We start from the raw sequence: 20252 nt of genomic DNA on the forward strand, positions 1-20252 counted from the left end.
TAACTACAAGTATAACTGATTATGTTACAGGTACAATAACGTGTGCGTATGTTGCTATGACTACAGGTATAACTGATTATGTTACAGGTACTGTGACGTGTGCGTATGTTGCTATGACAACAGGTATAACTGATTATGTTACAGGTACAGTTACGTGTGCGTATGTTGCTTTAACTACAGGTATAACTGATTATTTTACAGGTACTGTGACGTGTGCGTATATTGCTATGACTACATGTATAACTGATTATGTTACAGGTACAGTAATGTGTGCGTATGTTGCTATGACTACAGGTATAACTGATTATGTTTTAGGTACAGTAACGTGTGCGTATGTTGCTATAACTACAGGTATAACTGATTATGTTACAGGTACAGTAATGTGTGCGTATGTTGCTATAACTACAGGTTTAACTGATTATGTTATAGGTACTGTTATGTGTGCGTATGTTGCTATAACTACAAGTATAACTGATTATGTTACAGGTACAATAACGTGTGCGTATGTTGCTATGACTACAGGTATAGCTGATTATGTGACAGGTACTGTGACGTGTGCGTATGTTGCTATGACTACAGGTATAACTGATTATGTTACAGGTACAGTAACGTGTGCGTATGTTGCTATAACTACAGGTATAACTGATTATTTTACAGGTACTGTGACGTTTGCGTATATTGCTATGACTAGAGGTATTAATGTTTATGTTATAGGTACTGTAATGTGTGCCTATTTTCCTATAACTGCAGGTATAACTGATAATGTTATAGGTACTTTAATGTGTGCGCATGTTGCTATGACTACAGGCATAACTGATTATGTTACGAGTACATGTGACGTGTGCGTATGTTGCTGTGACTACAGGTATAACTGATTATGTCACAGGTACTGTAATGTGTGCGTATGTTGATATAACTACAGGTATAACTGATAATGTAACATGTACAGTAACGTGTTCGTATATTGCTATGACTACAGGTATTACTGTTTATGTCACCGGTACTGTAATGTGTGCGTATGTTGCTTTAACTACAAGTATAACTGATTATGTTACGAGTACATGTGGCGTGTGCGTATGTTGCTGTGACTACAGGTATAACTGATTATGTCACAGGTACTGTAATGTGTGCGTATGTTGCTATAAATACAGGTATAACTGATAATGTTACAGGTACTGTAATGTGTGCGTATGTTGATATAACTACAGGTATAACTGATAATGTAACATGTACAGTAACGTGTTCGTATATTGCTATGACTACAGGTATTACTGTTTATGTCACCGGTACTGTAATGTGTGCGTATGTTGCTTTAACTACAAGTATAACTGATTATGTTACGAGTACATGTGATGTGTGCGTATGTTGCTATGACTACAGGTATAACTGATTTTTGTTACAGGTACTGTAACGTGTGCGTATGTTGCTATAACTACAGGAATAACTGATTATGTTACAGGTAAGGTGACGTGTGCGTTTGTTGATATGACTACAAGTATAACTGATTATGTTATAGATACTGTAATGTGTGCGTATGTTGCGTATGTTGCTATAACTACAGGTATAACTTATAATGTTACAGGTACAGTAATGTGTGCGTATGTTGCTATAACTACAGGTATAACTGATTATGTTACAGCTACATGTGACGTGTGCGTATGTTGCTATGAATACAGGTATAACTGATTTTTGTTACAGGTACTGTAACGTGTGCGTATGTTGCTATGACTACAGGTATTACTGTTTATGTCACCGGTACTGTAATGTGTGCGTATGTTGCTTTAACTACAAGTATAACTGATTATGTTACGAGTACATGTGATGTGTGCGTATGTTGCTATGACTACAAGTATAACTGATTATGTTATAGATACTGGTATGTTGCTATAACTACAGGTATAACTTATAATGTTACAGGTACAGTAATGTGTGCGTATGTTGCTATGACTACAGGTATAGCTGATTATGTGACAGGTACTGTGACGTGTGCGTATGTTGCTATGACTACAGGTATTACTGTTTATGTCACCGGTACTGTAATGTGTGCGTATGTTGCTTTAACTACAAGTATAACTGATTATGTTACAGGGTATGTTGCTTTAACTACAAGTATAACTGATTATGTTACGAGTACATGTGACGTGTGCGTATGTTGCTGTGACTACAGGTATAACTGATTATGTAATAGCTACTGTAATGTGTGCGTATGTTGCTATGACTACAGGTATAACTGATTATGTCACAGGTACTGTAATGTGTGCGTATGTTGCTTTAACTACAAGTATAACTGATTATGTTACAGGTACAGTAATGTGTGCGTATGTTGCTATAACTACAGGTATAACTGATTATGTTACGAGTACATGTGATGTGTGCGTATGTTGCTATGACTACAAGTATAACTGATTATATTATAGATACTGTAATGTGTGCGTATGTTGATATAACTACAGGTATAACTGATAATGTTACAGGTACAGTAACGTGTGCGTATGTTGCTATAACTACAGGTATATCTGATTATGTTACAGGTAAGGTGACGTGTGCGTTTGTTGATATGACTACAAGTATAACTGATTATGTTACAGGGTATGTTGCTTTAACTACAAGTATAACTGATTATGTTACGAGTACATGTGATGTGTGCGTATGTTGCTATGACTACAAGTATAACTGATTATGTTATAGATACTGTAATGTGTGCGTATGTTGATATAACTACAGGTATAACTGATAATGTTACAGGTACTGTAATGTGTGCGTATGTTGCTATAACTACAGGTATAACTGATTATGTTACAGGTAAGGTGACGTGTGCGTTTGTTGCTATGACTACAAGTATAACTGATTATGTTATAGATACTGTAATGTGTGCGTATGTTGCTATAACTACAGGTATAACTGATAATGTTACAGGTACAGTAATGTGTGTGTATGTTGCTATAACTACAGGTATAACTGATTATGTTACAGGTACGGTGACGTGTGCGTTTGTTGCTATGACTACAAGTATAACTGATTATGTTATAGATACTGGTATGTTGCTATAACTACAGGTATAACTGATTATGTTACAGGTACAGTAACTTGTGCGTATGTTGCTATGGCTACAGGTATAACTGATTTTTGTTACAGGTACTGTGACGTGTGCGTATGTTGCTATAACTACAGGTATAACTGATTATGGTACAGGTACATGTGACGTGTGCGTATGTTGCTATGACTACAGGTATAACTGATTATGTTACAGGTACAGTAACTTGTGCGTATGTTGCTATGACTACAGGTAGAACTGATTATGTTACAGGTACAGTAACGTGTGCGTATGTTGCTATAACTACAGGTATAACTGATTATGTTACAGGTACAGTAACGTGTGCGTATGTTGCTATGACTACAGGTATAACTGATTATGTTACAGGTACAGTAACGTGTGCGTATGTTGCTATAACTACAGGTATAACTGATTATGTTACGAGTACATGTGACGTGTGCGTATGTTGCTATGACTACAAGTATAACTGATTATGTTATAGGAACAGTAACGTGTGCGTATGTTGCTATAACTTCAGGTATAACTGATTATGTTACGAGTACATGTGACGTGTGCGTATGTTGCTATGACTACAAGTATAACTGATTTTGTTATAGGTACAGTAACGTGTGCGTATGTTGCTATAACTACAGGTATAACTGATTATGTTACTGGTACAGTAACGTGGGCGTATGTTGCTATAACTACAGGTATAACTGATTATGTTACAGGTACTGTAATATGTGCGTTTGTTGCTATAACTACAGGTATAAATGATTTTGTTTCAGGTACAGTAAAGTGTTGGAGCAGAAGGAGGAGCTGGAACAGAAACACTTACACCTGTTACAGATCCTGGACAGTGAGCGGCAGGCTAAATGGCACTACGTTCAGCAGACAGAAGAACTCGCCCAGGATGTCAAGAAACTCCGAACAGAGGTAATATACTCACATACAAAGATACACAATATATAGAGGTAATCAGAATCCTTCAGAAATGATAATGTTAACATAACATCAATTACAACGGAGGTGTGCCATTTTGGGACTCCTGGTGGCTATCACCGATAAGTTGTATTATTTGTATATGATATGACATGAAATTAAGGTCAGCTTGGAGACCATTCCAAGATATAATGGGGTTAATTGGGGGACGAAAATCACAAATGGACGCTTTTTCTTACAAAACCACATGTTATTTTTTAACATTTCTTCAACATTTTGGTGTATTGCGTAACACTAAAACAGCACATATCAAAAATGGCCGAAAAGAGCACATGGTTGATAAGTAGGTCACTGTGACCTTGTGATATATTGGCTTAACTATGTCAACAATTCTTCCTTTTTTGTGCCTAAATACATATAAGAACCATACAATACTCTCACCAAATTATATCAATAAGTACAATTTGGTAAGATTATTGTATGGTTCTAATTTTAACGCCCTCATATCTTGGAATAGTCTCCAAGCTGACGTTAATTTCATGTCATATCATGATGGTACAACCCCAAGGTATGTTGATAGCCACCAGAAGGCCCAAATTGGCACTCCTCCTTCGATAACAATTAATTATAAAAATTACAATAATATACAATCGTTAAGTTCACCAGAACGGATGAGATAACAGTAGTATATGACTATCAACCTCTGCTGATGTTGGGACAATGATTTAGAGGAAGTTATATTGGTAACATCACTTCCAGGTACTTACCAGCCAGACTCTGTCAACAGCTGTCTATATGCTGACACTCCATACAGACAATGTTACTTATCATTTTATTCTTTCAATACATTGATCATTCTAAGAATCGAAACATGAGCCAGGACTGTTATGAAATTTGTTTGTTACCATTTTTTACAAAAGAGCTACATGTTTGTTTTGTGGTGACAGTTCCCTACATGTTTGTTTTGTAGCGACAGTTCCCTAAGTGTTTGTTTTTTAGTGACAGTTCCCTACATGTTTGTTTTGTGGTGACAGTTCCCTACATGTTTATTTTGTGGTAACAGTTCTCTACATGTTTGTTTTGTAGTGACAGTTCCCTACATGTTTGTTTTGTGGTGACAATTCCCTACATGTTTGTTTTGTGGTGACAGTTCCCTACATGTTTATTTTGTAGTGACAGTTCCACACATGTTTGTTTTGTGGTAACAGTTCTCTACATGTTTGTTTTGTGGTAGCACATCCCTCCATGTTTGTTTTGTGGTAACACATCCCTACATGTTTGTATTGTGGTAACACATCCCTACATGTTTGTTTTGTGGTAACACATCCCCACATGTTTGTTTTGTGGTGACAGTTCCCTACATGTTTGTTGTGTGATGACAGTTCCCTGCATGTTTGTTTTGTAGTGACAGTTCCCCACATGTTTGTTTTGTGGTAACAGTTCTCTACATGTTTGTTTTGTAGTGACAGTTCCCTAAGTGTTTGTTTTTAAGTGACAGTTCCCTACATGTTTGTTTTGTGGTGACAGTTCCCTACATGTTTGTTTTGTAGTGACAGTTTCCCACATGTTTGTTTTGTGGTGACAGTTCCCTACATGTTTGTTGTGTGATAACAGTTCCCTGCATGTTTGTTTTGTAGTGACAGTTCCCTACATGTTTGTTTTTTAGTGACAGCTCCCTACATGTTTGTTTTGTAGTCACAGTTCCCTACATGTTTGTTTTTTAGTGACAGCTCCCTGCATGTTTGTTTTGTAGTGAAAGTTCCCTACATATCACAGACGATATGAGATGTCTGGCACATGAAACCTAATCTTACATATCACAGACGATATTAGGTGTCTGGCACATACAACCTTATCTGTCTGTGAAATGTAAGATTAGGTTGTATGTGCCAGACACCTAATATCGTCTGTGATATGTAAGGTTAGGTTGTATGTGCCAGACACCTAATATCGTCTGTGATATGTAAGATTAGGTTTTATGTGCAAGACACCTAATATCGTCTGTGATATGTAAGATTAGGTTGTATGTGCCAGACACCTAATATCGTCTGAGATATGTAAGATTAGGTTGTATGTGCCAGACACCTAATATCGTCTGTGATATGTAAGATTAGGTTGTATGTGCCAGACACCTAATATCGTCTGTGATATGTAAGATTAGGTTGTATGTGCCAGACACCTAATATCGTCTGTGATATGTAAGATTAGGTTGTATGTGCCAGACACCTAATATCGTCTGTGATATGTAAGATTAGGTTGTATGTGCCAGACACCTAATATCGTCTGTGATATGTAAGATTAGGTTGTATGTGCCAGACACCTAATATCGTCTGTGATATGTAAGATTAGGTTGTATGTGCCAGACACCTAATATCGTCTGTGATATGTAAGATTAGGTTGTATGTGCCAGACACCTAATATCGTCTGTGATATGTAAGATTAGGTTGTATGTGCCAGACACCTAATATCGTCTGTGATATGTAAGATTAGGTTGTATGTGCCAGACACCTAATATCGTCTGTGATATGTAAGATTAGGGTTTATGTGCCACTAATATCGTCTGTGGTATATAAGATTAGGCTGTCTGTGCCAGACACCTAATATAGTCTGTGATATGTAAGAGTAGGGTTTATGTGCCAGACACCTAATATCGTCTGTGATATGTAAGATTAGGGTACACAGGACATCACTGACTACTACAAATAGTTGACTAAGTTCATGGTTAAATGTTTAGAAAGAGAACGGGGTCTGATAACTAAATAAGAGAGTTCTGTAGCTTCAAAACATGACAGTCTGACAAGGCAGCCATTTTGCTGTCTATTTTATTAAATTTCTCCATCTCTTTGTCTGTAAACCTTCAAGACTTTTAAAAATTTGACGAGTCTGGCTTGAGCAAAATGGCTGCCTTTGAGCAGCATAAGTGGGTTGAGTACTCAGATGTCAGGTTTACTGTTTATCTCATGTATCTAATTTGTATAAGAACATCTCGGCTTGTTTATTAAATCAAACTTAACTAAATTTTGGGATTAAAGTTTTGATTTTTCACTTTGATTTTTTTTTTACTGAAAATTTGATGTACACAGCTCTCATCTTAAAACTGTTATCTTGTTACTGTTGATTTGTAACTGTCATGAATTTAGTAACCATGGATACAGCAACCATGGATTTAGTAATCATAGTTACAGCAACCCTGGATTTAGTAATCATAGATACAGCAACCATGGATTTAGTAATCATAGTTACAGTATAACGATGTATTTAGTAACCATGGATACAGCAACCATGGATTTAGTAGTAATAGTTACAGCAACCATGGATTTAGTAATCATAGTTACAGCAACCATGGATTTAGTAATCATAGTTACAGCAACCCTGGATTTAGTAATCATGAATAAAGCAACCATGGATTTAGTTATCATAGTTACAACTACCATGGATTTAGTAGCCATAGATACATTAACCATGGATTTAGTAATCATAGTTACGGCAATTATGGATCGAGTAATCATAGTTACAGTAACCATTGATTTAGTAATCATAGTTACAGCAACCATGGATTAAGAAATCACAGTTACAGCAACCCTGGATTTAGTAATTATGGATAAAACAACCATGGATTTAGTAATCATAGTTACAGCAACCATGGATTTAGTAGCCATAGATACATTAACCATGGATTTAGTAATCATAGTTACGGCTATTATGGATCGAGTAATCATAGTTACAGTAACCATTGATTTAGTAATCATAGTTACAGCAACCCTGGATTTAGTTATCATATTAACAGCAACCATGGATTTGGAAATCAGTCATAGTTACAACAACCATGGATTTAGTAATCACAGTTACAGCAACCATATGTTTAGTAGCCATAGATACAGCAATCATGGATTAAGTAATCATAGTTACAGTAGCCATGGATTTAGAAATCATATATAGTTACAGCAACCACGGACTAATTAATCATAATAACAGTAACCATAGATTTAGTAATCACAGTTACAATGTACAATAATCATGGATTTAGTTGCCATAGATACAGCAATCATGGATTTAGTAATTACAGTAACAGCAACCATAGATTTAGAAATCATATATAGCTACAGCAACCACGGACTAATTAATCATAATAACAGTAACCATAGATTTAGTAATCGCAGTTACAATAATCATGGATTTAGTTGCCATAGATACAGCAATCATAGATTTAGTAATTACAGTAACAGCAACCATAGATTTAGAAATCATATATAGTAACAGCAACCAAGGACTAATTAATCATAGTAACAGTAACCATAGATTTAGTAATCACATTTACAGCAACCCTGGATTTAGTAATCATGGATAAAGCAACCATGGATTTAGTAATCATAGTTACAATAATCATGGATGTGGTTGCCATTGATACCGCAATCATGGATTTAGAAATTACAGTTACAGCAACCATAGATTTAGAAATCATTCATATATAGTTACAGCAACCACGGACTAATTAATCATATAAACAGTAACCATAGATTTAGTAATCACAGTTACAGCAACCCTGGATTAAGTAATCATGGATAAAGCAACCATGGATTTAGTAATCATAGTTACAGCAGCCATGGATTTAGTAGCCATAGATATATTAACCATGGATTTAGTAATCATAGTTACGGCAATTATGGATCGAGTAATCATAGTTACAGTAACCCTGGATTTAGTAATCATATTGACAGCAACCATGGATTTGGAAATCAGTCATAGTGACAACAACCATGGATTTGGAAATCAGTCATAGTGACAACAACCATGGATTTATTAATCACTTTTACAGCAACTATAGATTAACTCATTATAGTTACAACAACCATGTATTTAGTAATCATAGTTACAGCAACCATGGGTTTAGTAAAATCACAGTTACAGCAATCATGGATTTAGTAGCCATAGATACAGCAATCATAGATTAAGTAATTACAGTTACAGGAACCATATATTTAGTCTTTATAGTTACAGTAACCATAGATTTAGTAATCATAGTAACAGCATCCATGGATTTAGTAATCATAGTAACAGTAGCCATGGATTTAGTAATCATAGTAACAGTAGCCATGGATTTAAAAATCGCAGTTACAATAATCATGGATTTTGTTGCCATAGATACAGCAATCATGGATTTAGTAATTACAGTAACAGCAACCATAGATTTAGAAATCATAGTTACAGGAACCACGGATTAATTAATCATAGTTACAGTAACCATAGATTTAGTAATCACAGTTACAGCAGTTATGGATTTAGTCTTCATAGTAACAGTAACCATATATTTAGTAATAATAGTTACAGCAACCATGGATTTCATAATCACAGTTACAGTAACCATGGATTAAGTAATCACAGTTACAGCAATCATGGATGTAGTAATCATATTTACAGCAACCATCGATTAAGAAACCATAGTTTCACTTACCATGGATTTGGAAATCATTATTACAGTAACCATGCTTTTAGTTATCACATTTACAAAAACCATGGATTTAGTAATCATAGTTACAGTAACCATGGATTTAGTAATCACAGTTACAACAACCATGGATTTGATTGTCATACATACAGTAATCATGGATTTAGTAATCACAGTTACCGCAACCATGGATTTCATTATCATAGATACGGTAAACCAAGGATCATAGATGCATCAATCAAAAATACTGCAATTATAGATACAGCAACTATGGATGCTGTAATTATCGAAATAGTAACCATGAAAATGCCAAACTAAAATGTCGACCATGAGTCAAAAGTTCGTTTGAAATATCGAAACATTTCAACCATGTTGACTTTTCAGTATGTAACAAAATCATGAAAAATAGCCATTGCTTGAGATGTAGGAAATGTTTACCAGGTAGGTGTTTGTTTGATGGAGAGAATGTCTCTGTACCCTGTTTGTTTGATGGAGAGAATGTCTCTGTACCCTGTTTGTTTGTAGTTTAAGGAGATAAAACAAGATTATTATTGTCATGTGAGAAGACCCAATGGAGGTCACGGAGTACATTTCAATGGTTGATTACCTCATCAATTAGCGCCCCAGCTATTGCCGCATGACATGGAACTTTCCCGAAAATAACATTAATAGGCCCAGATCTCTAAACCGATAGGCATGTTAATGTTAAAAAATCACTTATAATTTGAAATGAGATGTTTTCACCAGAATGTCTGTTAGGGTCCCAAATTAAATAAGTGATAAAAAGCATTGTGCTAAAGCGTTTAGGTGGGTTAGTTAGTCTTGCACAGTAAAACACAGCTATCTTGTCAAGTAATCGACCCAGAATTAAGGATTATATGTCAGAATTCAAGAGACAATCACAGATGTTTTTTTTGTTATTTCCATAATATTCTCTGGGAGAAACCTGAACCTTCTCTATTATCTGAATTTTTTTGGATCATATAGTTTTCATATGCATCTGGAAACCAGCAACCCTTTTACACTGAAATTGGTGAAATATAACCTTGATTTTTTCTAATTTTCTGAAGTTCATAAATTAATTGTATTGTGATTAATGATTTTTTTTAACAGTTGGCAAAATTCAAAAAGGATCGCGTGGCTGAAGAAAACCAAGATGAAGAGACTGACGAGCTGAAGAAAATTAAGAAAGTAGGTCAACCAAATAACTCACAGGAATTAAAAAAGCTATCTTTCCGTGCTGTGTAGAGTTGAGCCTCGTTAAGACCAGCCACTAATTATTCAGTTGTCCCATTATACAGCCAGCAGTGTTTTAGGGCATCTACTTGCCTATCTTTATTCAGTAATCTAGCCATTTCACACTGGGGCCAGGGGCTAGATTAACGAGGCTTGACTTCAGATTGAACAAGTCTATTGTAACTGATTGTTCTGGATGAAGAAATGTACATTTTATTGATTGAAGTAAACAGGAATATAGGTCACAAGGTTCAATGCAATTACTTATAGATGTTACCGCGGATACCAACAGGTACATACAAATATTCACATATTTTCACTCAAAATATGTACGTCTGAAAATATTGCTTTGGATTTCCATATGACGGACGTGAAGCAATTAGCCTGTTGGATACGTTTCTGTTAGCAACTTAAAGGCAGATATATTTATTCATGATCAAATCACAAAATTTATGTTCAATTTATAGTGAAAGATAGGTTTTAATTTTGCTTTATGATCTGCCCAATCAATACATCACATGTGTTGTGCTGGATACATGAAGAATTGGTCATGTTATTAAAAGTCATTAATAGTTTTGGTATACATGTATATTCAATATAAGTTATTAAGCCTCTTAAGTTTAAACTCATCTTTTTAGCACTGCCTCCAGAAACAATGTTATTAAGTACAAAACAAACTGGCCTTAAGGTAATAGGATTGTGTCACCATTTCTCAGTAGAATTTCTTCAAATTTTGTAGTTATATTGCTTTGAAGTAAAGAAAATGTTCTGCCACAAACAAACAAAATATATGGAATTTTAAGGATTTTAAATGGAAATTTATGTGAAAAGGAGTGAATTTATGAAAAAAAAATGAGAGACACAATTTTAACCAAATTGCTGATTTTATACTGAAAATGCTGTTTTTATACTGACAATGCTGTCTTTATAATGACAATGCTGTTGTAAATACAAGAAATGCTGATTTACATACAAGGTACAGTATTATAGCTACTTTGTTATAAATATTGGACTTACTGTTCATAATACTTTAACAAACAAATATGTAGATGTCGTATCTGTATCAGGTTTTCAACAGCCAGAAAATGTAAAATTCATGGCATCAGTTATTAGCTCACATGCTCTAAGGGCTTATGCCATGGCGCGGCGTCTGTCGTCCGTCCGTCCGTCTTCGTCGTCCGTCAACTTTTCCTTTGAACGACTTCTTCTGAAGAATGAACAGACCTAGATTCATGATATTTTGATGAAAGCCTCGTTGGTAGGAGCCCAACAAAGTTTGTTAACGAACATGACCTTGACCTACTTTCAAGGTTACAGGGGTCAAAGGTGTCAAATACTTAAAAACGACTTCTCCTGCAGAACTGAAAGGTATAGAATCTTAATATGTGGATGGTAGCTTTGTTGGTGAGAGCCCAACAAAGTTTGAGAACGAAAATGACCTTGATCTACTATCAAGGTCACAGGGGTCAAAAGTGTCAAATACTCTAAAAGACTTCTTCTGAAGAACTGAAAGGTATAGAATCTTAATATGTGGCTGGTAGCTTCGTTGGTATGAGTCGAACAAAGATTTTGAACGAAAATAACCTTTACCTACTTCCAAGGTCACAGGGGTCAAAAGTGTGAAATACTTAAAACGATTTCTTCTGAAGAACTGAAAGGTATAGAATCTTAATATGTGGCTGGTAGTTTTGTTGGTAAGAGCCCAACTAAGTTTGAGAACGAAGATGACCTTGACCTACTTTCAAGGTCACAGAGGTTAAAAGTGTAAAATACTCTAAAAGACTTCTTCTGAAGAACTGAAAGGTATATAATCTTAATATGTGCTGGTAGCTTTTTTGGATAGAGCCCGGCAAAGTTTGAACACAAATGTCAAATACTTAAAACCACTTCTGAAGAACGAATGATTCCGAATCTTAATATGTGGCTGGTGGTTTCTTGGGATCGAACCCGACAAAGTTTGCGAATAAAAATGGCCTTGACCTACTCTCAAGGTAAAAGGGGTCAAATATGTCAAACACTTAAAATTACTTCTTCTGAGGAACATTGTCACAAACTACAAACAGCTTCTTTTGAAGACGTGAAAGGCAAGGAGTCGTGATATTTAACAACTAGCTTCCGTAGATGGAGCCCAACAAAGTTTGTGAATGAAAATGACCTATACCTACTTTAACCTAAAGCTTTATCATAATCTTATTTGATATATTAGGCAAAACATGTTTTTTGCTATGACTAATTTAATATCCAGGTGAGCGATACAGGCTTTATTGTCCTCTTATTAACATTAAAGTTGATTTTTCCTTCAATCTATTAACGATTTGGCATAAACAACTCATGCTGGAAAGGAACCCGATGTTTGGATACAAACTTAACCTAAAATCACAAACACATTGAGATTGACAGTGTCTTACATGATGTTATCACATCGACAGAGTCTTACATAATGACACATTGACTGTTTCTTACATGATGTTAACCCATTGACAGTGTCTTACCTGATGTTAACACATTGAAAGTGTCTTACATGATGTTATCACATAGACAGTGTCTTACATAATTACACATCGACTGTTTCTTATATGATGTTAACACATTGAAAGTGTCTTACATGATGTTATCATATCGACAGTGTCTTACATATTGACACATCGACTGTTTCTTATATGATGTTAACACATTGACAGGGTCTTACATGATGTTAACCCATTGACAGTGTCTTACCTGATGTTAACACATTGACAGTGTCTTACATGATGTTAACACATTGACAGTATCTTACAGGATGTTATCACATCGACAGTGTCTTACATAATGACACATCGACTGTTTCTTACATGATGTTAACACATTGACAGTGTCTTACATGATGTTAACACATTGACAGTGTCTTACATTTTGTTCACACATTGACAGTGTCTTACATGATGTTAACACATTGACAGTGTCTTACATGATGTTAACACATTGACAGTGTCTTACATGATGTTAACACATTGACAGTGTCTTACATGATGTTAACACATTGACAGTGTCTTACATGATGTTAACACATTGACAGTGTCTTACATGATGTTAACACATTGACAGTGTCTTACATGATGTTAACACATTGACAGTGTCTTACATGATGTTAACACATTGACAGTGTCTTACATGATGTTAACACATTGACAGTGTCTTACATGATGTTAACACATTGACAGTGTCTTACATGATGTTAACACATTGACAGTGTCTTACATGATGTTAACACATTGACAGTGTCTTACATGATGTTAACACATTGACAGTGTCTTACATGATGTTAACACATTGACAGTGTCTTACATGATGTTAACACATTGACAGTGTCTTACATGATGTTAACACATTGACAGTGTCTTACATGATGTTAACACATTGACAGTGTCTTACATGATGTTAACACATTGACAGTGTCTTACATGATGTTAACACATTGACAGTGTCTTACATGATGTTAACACATTGACAGTGTCTTACATGATGTTAACACATTGACAGTGTCTTACATGATGTTAACACATTGACAGTGTCTTACATGATGTTAACACATTGACAGTGTCTTACATGATGTTAACACATTGACAGTGTCTTACATGATGTTAACACATTGACAGTGTCTTACATGATGTTAACACATTGACAGTGTCTTACATGATGTTAACACATTGACAGTGTCTTACATGATGTTAACACATTGACAGTGTCTTACATGATGTTAACACATTGACAGTGTCTTACATGATGTTAACACATTGACAGTGTCTTACATGATGTTAACACATTGACAGTGTCTTACATGATGTTAACACATTGACAGTGTCTTACATGATGTTAACACATTGACAGTGTCTTACATGATGTTAACACATTGACAGTGTCTTACATGATGTTAACACATTGACAGTGTCTTACATGATGTTAACACATTGACAGTGTCTTACATGATGTTAACACATTGACAGTGTCTTACATGATGTTAACACATTGACAGTGTCTTACATGATGTTAACACATTGACAGTGTCTTACATGATGTTAACACATTGACAGTGTCTTACATGATGTTAACACATTGACAGTGTCTTACATGATGTTAACACATTGACAGTGTCTTACATGATGTTAACACATTGACAGTGTCTTACATGATGTTAACACATTGACAGTGTCTTACATGATGTTAACACATTGACAGTGTCTTACATGATGTTAACACATTGACAGTGTCTTACATGATGTTAACACATTGACAGTGTCTTACATGATGTTAACACATTGACAGTGTCTTACATGATGTTAACACATTGACAGTGTCTTACATGATGTTAACACATTGACAGTGTCTTACATGATGTTAACACATTGACAGTGTCTTACATGATGTTAGCACATTTACAGTGTCTTACATGACGTTAACACATTGACAGTGTATTACATGACGTTAACACATTGACAGTGTATTACATGATGTTAACACATTGACGCTAACGTACAGGATGTTAATTAATACATTGAAATTGACGCTAACGTACAGGATGTTAATTAATACATTGAAATTGACGCTAACGTACAGGATGTTAATTTATACATTGAAATTGACGCTAGCTTACAGGATGTTAATACATTGAAATTGACGCTAACGTACAGGATGTTAATACATTGAAATTGACGCTAACGTACAGGATGTTAATTAATACATTGAAATTGACGCTAACTTACAGGATGTTAATTTATACATTGAAATTGACGCTAACTTACAGGATGTTAATACATTGAAATTGACGCTAACTCACAGGATGTTAATACATTGAAATTGATTATGGATAGCATAATGTTAACACTTTGAGATTGATTATCACTTGTAGTCTGTTATTTGGATTGACCTGCACGTGCACGTTAACAGACGACTATACTCTTTTAGAGAAATGGTATAAGGGCAATAACTCTAGGTGAGGCTGCAGTAGCTGTTGATTTTCTATGATTCCAAAAAGATATCTAACTGTTTAATTTTTAATATTAATAGCTTTAAATTTATGAGGTATGTTGTGATTTGTAATATATGAAATCATGTCATTGCAGTATTGTATAATTATTGATGATTTAATTTTATGATTTATTATGTTGTGATATTGAGTCTCCAGAATAAATACTGTAGTTTTTCTGAGAACAAACTCAATCTTGATTCGTATGTCTGTAATTACAGGTGCAGAGTTTCTTCCGAGGCTGGTTGTGTCGACGGCGTTGGAAGCAGATTGTGGAGCTGTACATACGATCCCCTCATGCAGAGAGTATGCGCAAACGTAACAGTATTGTGTTCAACATGGTGGAATGTGAAGAAGAGTACAACCGACAGTTGTCTACCCTTGTCACGTGCTTTCTGCGACCCCTTCGGATGGCAGCATCCTCTAAAAAGCCCCCCATTACTCATGATGATGTTAACTCCATATTTTTAAATAGGTAAACTTATTTGTTTTCAAATATATCAGCCAATCATGAAATCAGTTAATGTTAAAAGAAGTTTAAATACCAGTCTTGTAACTGCATGTAGGCCTCTTCATAATTACATTCTAATGTTTGGTTTGAATCCTCCAAAGTGAAGTTACTTTACTTTTTATTTTTTTCAAACAAACAAATAAGTTTGTTATTTAGAGTAAATATAATGTTTTATTATCTATTGGTGTGGTGGGTTTTTTCCCCCATTAATTACTAATTGTAGTTATCTGAAATGAGTATATAGTTTGTTTACAATTTGAATAAAAGATCTAGACCTTGGTTCTTTTTGGTGAAACATTAACTTTTCTACTTTTTGGTTGTTTTATAGTTCAACAAACTGTTACTACCAATAAGAAATAAATATTTGCTTTTTAAATATCTATGATTTAATATGAAGCCCCAGTTATGGTATAATGTTTGTGTATCATTTTGTACTATGTTGGTTATAGAAATAAAGAAAAACGTTTGGTATTTTTATCTTAATAATAATGATTTTCTGTTTAACAAGATGATAACTTGTGCTTATTTTAGTTTTATACATATATTGAAATGCATATTATTGCCCGGGGCCTATCTTCTACACTCTTTAACCTCAAGTAACCAGATTTGGTATTCAAGTACATCTTGGGATAATGGAGTGTAAAGTACAAAAAGTAGGTCACTGTGCCCTATCCTATGGTTTGACCTTTATTCCCAACCTTTGAAAAAGATTTGCCAGGGCATATCTTCTATCGTATTTCACCTGGAGTAACCGGATTTAGTATGCAAGTACATATTGGGATGGGGAATGTCAGGTCAGAAAAGTAGGTCACCTTAGCCTATGGTTTGACCTTTCATCTCAACATTTGACAAAGTACATCTTGGACTGGTGGAGTGTCAAGGACAATACTTTGATCTTGACCTTGTCCTTTAAAAAAGTTTATCGAGGGGGGATCTTCTATAATATTTCACCTGGAGTAACCATATTTGGTTTGCATCTATGTCTTGGCTGGAGAAGTGCAGAGATCAAGAAGTAAATCATTGTGACCTATATCCTGAGATAAGTGTTCGGCCTGATAAATAAATAAATCATTACCGGTGGAGGACTATATGGATTGCCTTGCAAGACCCTTCCTTTTTTACATGGGAGAGTTGGGATTGGGTCAAATATTAATTATTATGTAGCTTATAATTACTGTACTAGTTTATATGGGAGAGTGGGGTTTAGGTCAAGTATTAATTATTATGTAGCTTATAATTACTGTACAAGTTTATATAGGAGAGTGGGGTTTAGGTCAAGTATTAATTATTATGTAGCTTATAATTACTGTACAAGTTTATATAGGAGAGTGGGGTTTAGGTCAAGTATTAATTATTATGTGGCTTATAATTACTGTACAAGTTTATATAGGAGAGTGGGGTTTAGGTCAAGTATTAATTATTATGTGGCTTATAATTACTGTACAAGTTTATATAGGAGAGTGGGGTTTAGGTCAAGTATTAATTATTATGTGGCTTATAATTACTGTACAAGTTTATATAGGAGAGTGGGGTTTAGGTCAAGTATTAATTATTATGTGGCTTATAATTACTGTACAAGTTTATATAGGAGAGTGGGGTTTAGGTCAAGTATTAATTATTATGTAGCCTATAATTACTGTACTAGTTTATATGGGAGAGTGGGGGTTAGGTCAAGTATTAAATAGTATGTAGCTTACACTGCTATACTAGTTGATATTAACTGTCAGACTGTTGTCGACTGTTACTAAATCAAGCTTTTCAGTAAAACTGTTTTTCGAAAAGGCAGAAACTGCACCATCTTACTAAAATACTGTGCCATTTTACATGTTGGTTTAACTGAAACAAACAAATAAACAATTAAAAAGGGTTGTGTTAGTTTGATATATCAAGAAAATATGAGTAAGCATTATCCGTGGTGAGCTTACCGGATATATTGAAGTTTTTTTTCTTTTTCTGTTTCAGTGAAACCTTGTTGTTTTGACATCAAATATTTTTGAAAGGATTGTGTGCAAGATTAGAGAACTGGCCAACTTTAGTGTTAGGTAAGTATTCGCCACACTTTGATAAGCCTACCTGGGGTAGTAGGTGTCTTCCCTTCCCAGCTTTGTTTTAAAGGGGACATATGTGATATATACTATGTATATATACCAGGAGAGTATAACTGTAAGGAGTTATCTCCCTTGACTTTATTACAGATGATCTATTCAGTGAGCTGCTACCTATATATGCTATGTGTGTAATAGAAGTATGTTGAGCTATCCCCCCTGACTTTATATCATATAGGTGACCTAATCAGTAAGCTATGACCTATCCTATGCATGTACCACAAGTATGTTAATGAGTTATTTTGGTTATTTGAAGTGACCAATTTGAAATGCTGCTATACCTATTCTATGTATATACATGTACCAGGAGTATGCGATGAGTTATCCACCCTGACTTTGTGTTACAGATGACCTATTTGATATGCTGCTACCAATGCTATGTATAATAACCAGGAGGTTGTGATGAGTTATCCCCCCTGACTTTGTGTTACAGGTGACCTATTTGATATGCTGCTACCAATGCTATATATAATAACCAGGAAGTTGTGATGAGTTATCCCCCCTGACTTTGTGTTACAGGTGACCTATTTGTTATGCTGCTACCAATGCTATGTATAATAACCAGGAGTTTGGGATGAGTTATCCCCCCTGACTTTGTGTTACAGGGGACCTATTTGATATGCTGCTACCAATGCTATGTATAATATTCAGGAGGTTGTGATCAGTTATCCCCCCTGACTTTGTGTTACAGGTGACCTATTTGATATGCTGCTACCAATGCTATGTATAATAACCAGGAGTTTAGGATGAGTTATCCCCCCTGACTTTGTGTTACAGGTGACCTATTTGATATGCTGCTACCTATGCTATATATAATAACCAGGTAGTTGTGATGAGTTATCCCCCCTGACTTTGTGTTACAGGTGACCTATTTGATATGCTGCTTCCTATGCTATGTATATACCAGGAGTATGTTAGGAACCACCATTACAGTCTGCAAGTTTTGGCAGAATACAAACAGAAACTAGAATTCAACAATCTGCTCAAACGCTATGAAGAGAAGCCGCTTTGTGAGAGCAGAACATTGGAAATATTTCTAACTTATCCTATGCACCAGGTATGTAGTATCCTCTTATAAAGCAGTATTTGTGCCATACTGTAATACTCATCCAGAATTTTATAATACTGCAAATTCATTAAAACTTTGAACAACATGAGCTCTTTGGGGACATTGGAGATGTCCTAGCTTCAGTTCTTACAAACATTCTCCTTTATTCTTGCCTGTCGGCAGTTTGAGTTAGCTCAGTTACACACCTAAGACTAACAAAAAAGCATGTGGGATGAGCTGGTTGATTGTTCTATATGACCAGGTCAACTCAACCTCGTGCCAGGGGTCGGCCATCGGGATTGGCTGGATTTAGTCTAGATTTTGACATAGTTTAACCCTCCAACCTTTCAGGCTTCATTACATACAATCCTTCTTATCCTTCATATCAGAGATACCAGGGTAAGAGAGGCATTAGCGTGATAATTAAAAAGGAAATGTATTCAGAATTTTCTTGAAGAAAATAATGATGAAAGCAATATCAAAAAAAAAAAATATCAAAGATATTTAACCTTTTACCCAAGTGAGTGAAATTTTTAAAATCTTAAAAAGGTAACATTTGTCTCAGAAAGAGCTGATTTCTTTACACCAATAATTAAACATACAAATTGTACGGGAGTTTTCTTTAAGCCTGTTACAACCTGAAATGCTGTTAGAGAAATAACCATCATGTCAAAAGAAAACTAGAGAATATAAAAAGTGTAAATAAAACTTTAAAATCAATGAATCTAGGGCAGAATATGGACCAGAAAGGAAACACTGAGAATAAGGCAAGGTGTTCTAGAGACAACATTTGCTGTGTAAATTCAAGTCAAATCCAAGTTAACTCATTCACCCCTGAAGACACATTTGAACTCTTCCAATTCAAAGGTTGGAATAGTTCATTATAAAATTTCAGGGTTGAATGAGTTAATGTCACTTTCTCCAAGAG

At 35.0% G+C, this 20252-nt stretch overlaps 1 protein-coding gene across 1 annotated transcript in view; it reads left to right on the top strand.

Annotated features, from left to right (window-relative positions):
• LOC110457256 (ras-specific guanine nucleotide-releasing factor 2-like) overlaps positions 1-20252 on the top strand; it is a gene marked incomplete at its 5' end in the record, with an annotated part of 123346 nt that overhangs the window by 20045 nt on the left and 83049 nt on the right. The window contains 5 exons of the mRNA XM_021508450.1: positions 3823-3970; positions 10536-10613; positions 15882-16135; positions 18161-18213; positions 19140-19333. Coding sequence (XP_021364125.1) covers positions 3823-3970; positions 10536-10613; positions 15882-16135; positions 18161-18213; positions 19140-19333 — 727 coding nt within the window. The remainder of the gene's footprint in view (positions 1-3822; positions 3971-10535; positions 10614-15881; positions 16136-18160; positions 18214-19139; positions 19334-20252) is intronic.

The sequence above is a fragment of the Mizuhopecten yessoensis genome, unplaced genomic scaffold (genome assembly GCF_002113885.1).
Source record: "Mizuhopecten yessoensis strain PY_sf001 unplaced genomic scaffold, ASM211388v2 scaffold9061, whole genome shotgun sequence".
Taxonomy (NCBI): Eukaryota; Metazoa; Mollusca; class Bivalvia; order Pectinida; family Pectinidae; genus Mizuhopecten; species Mizuhopecten yessoensis.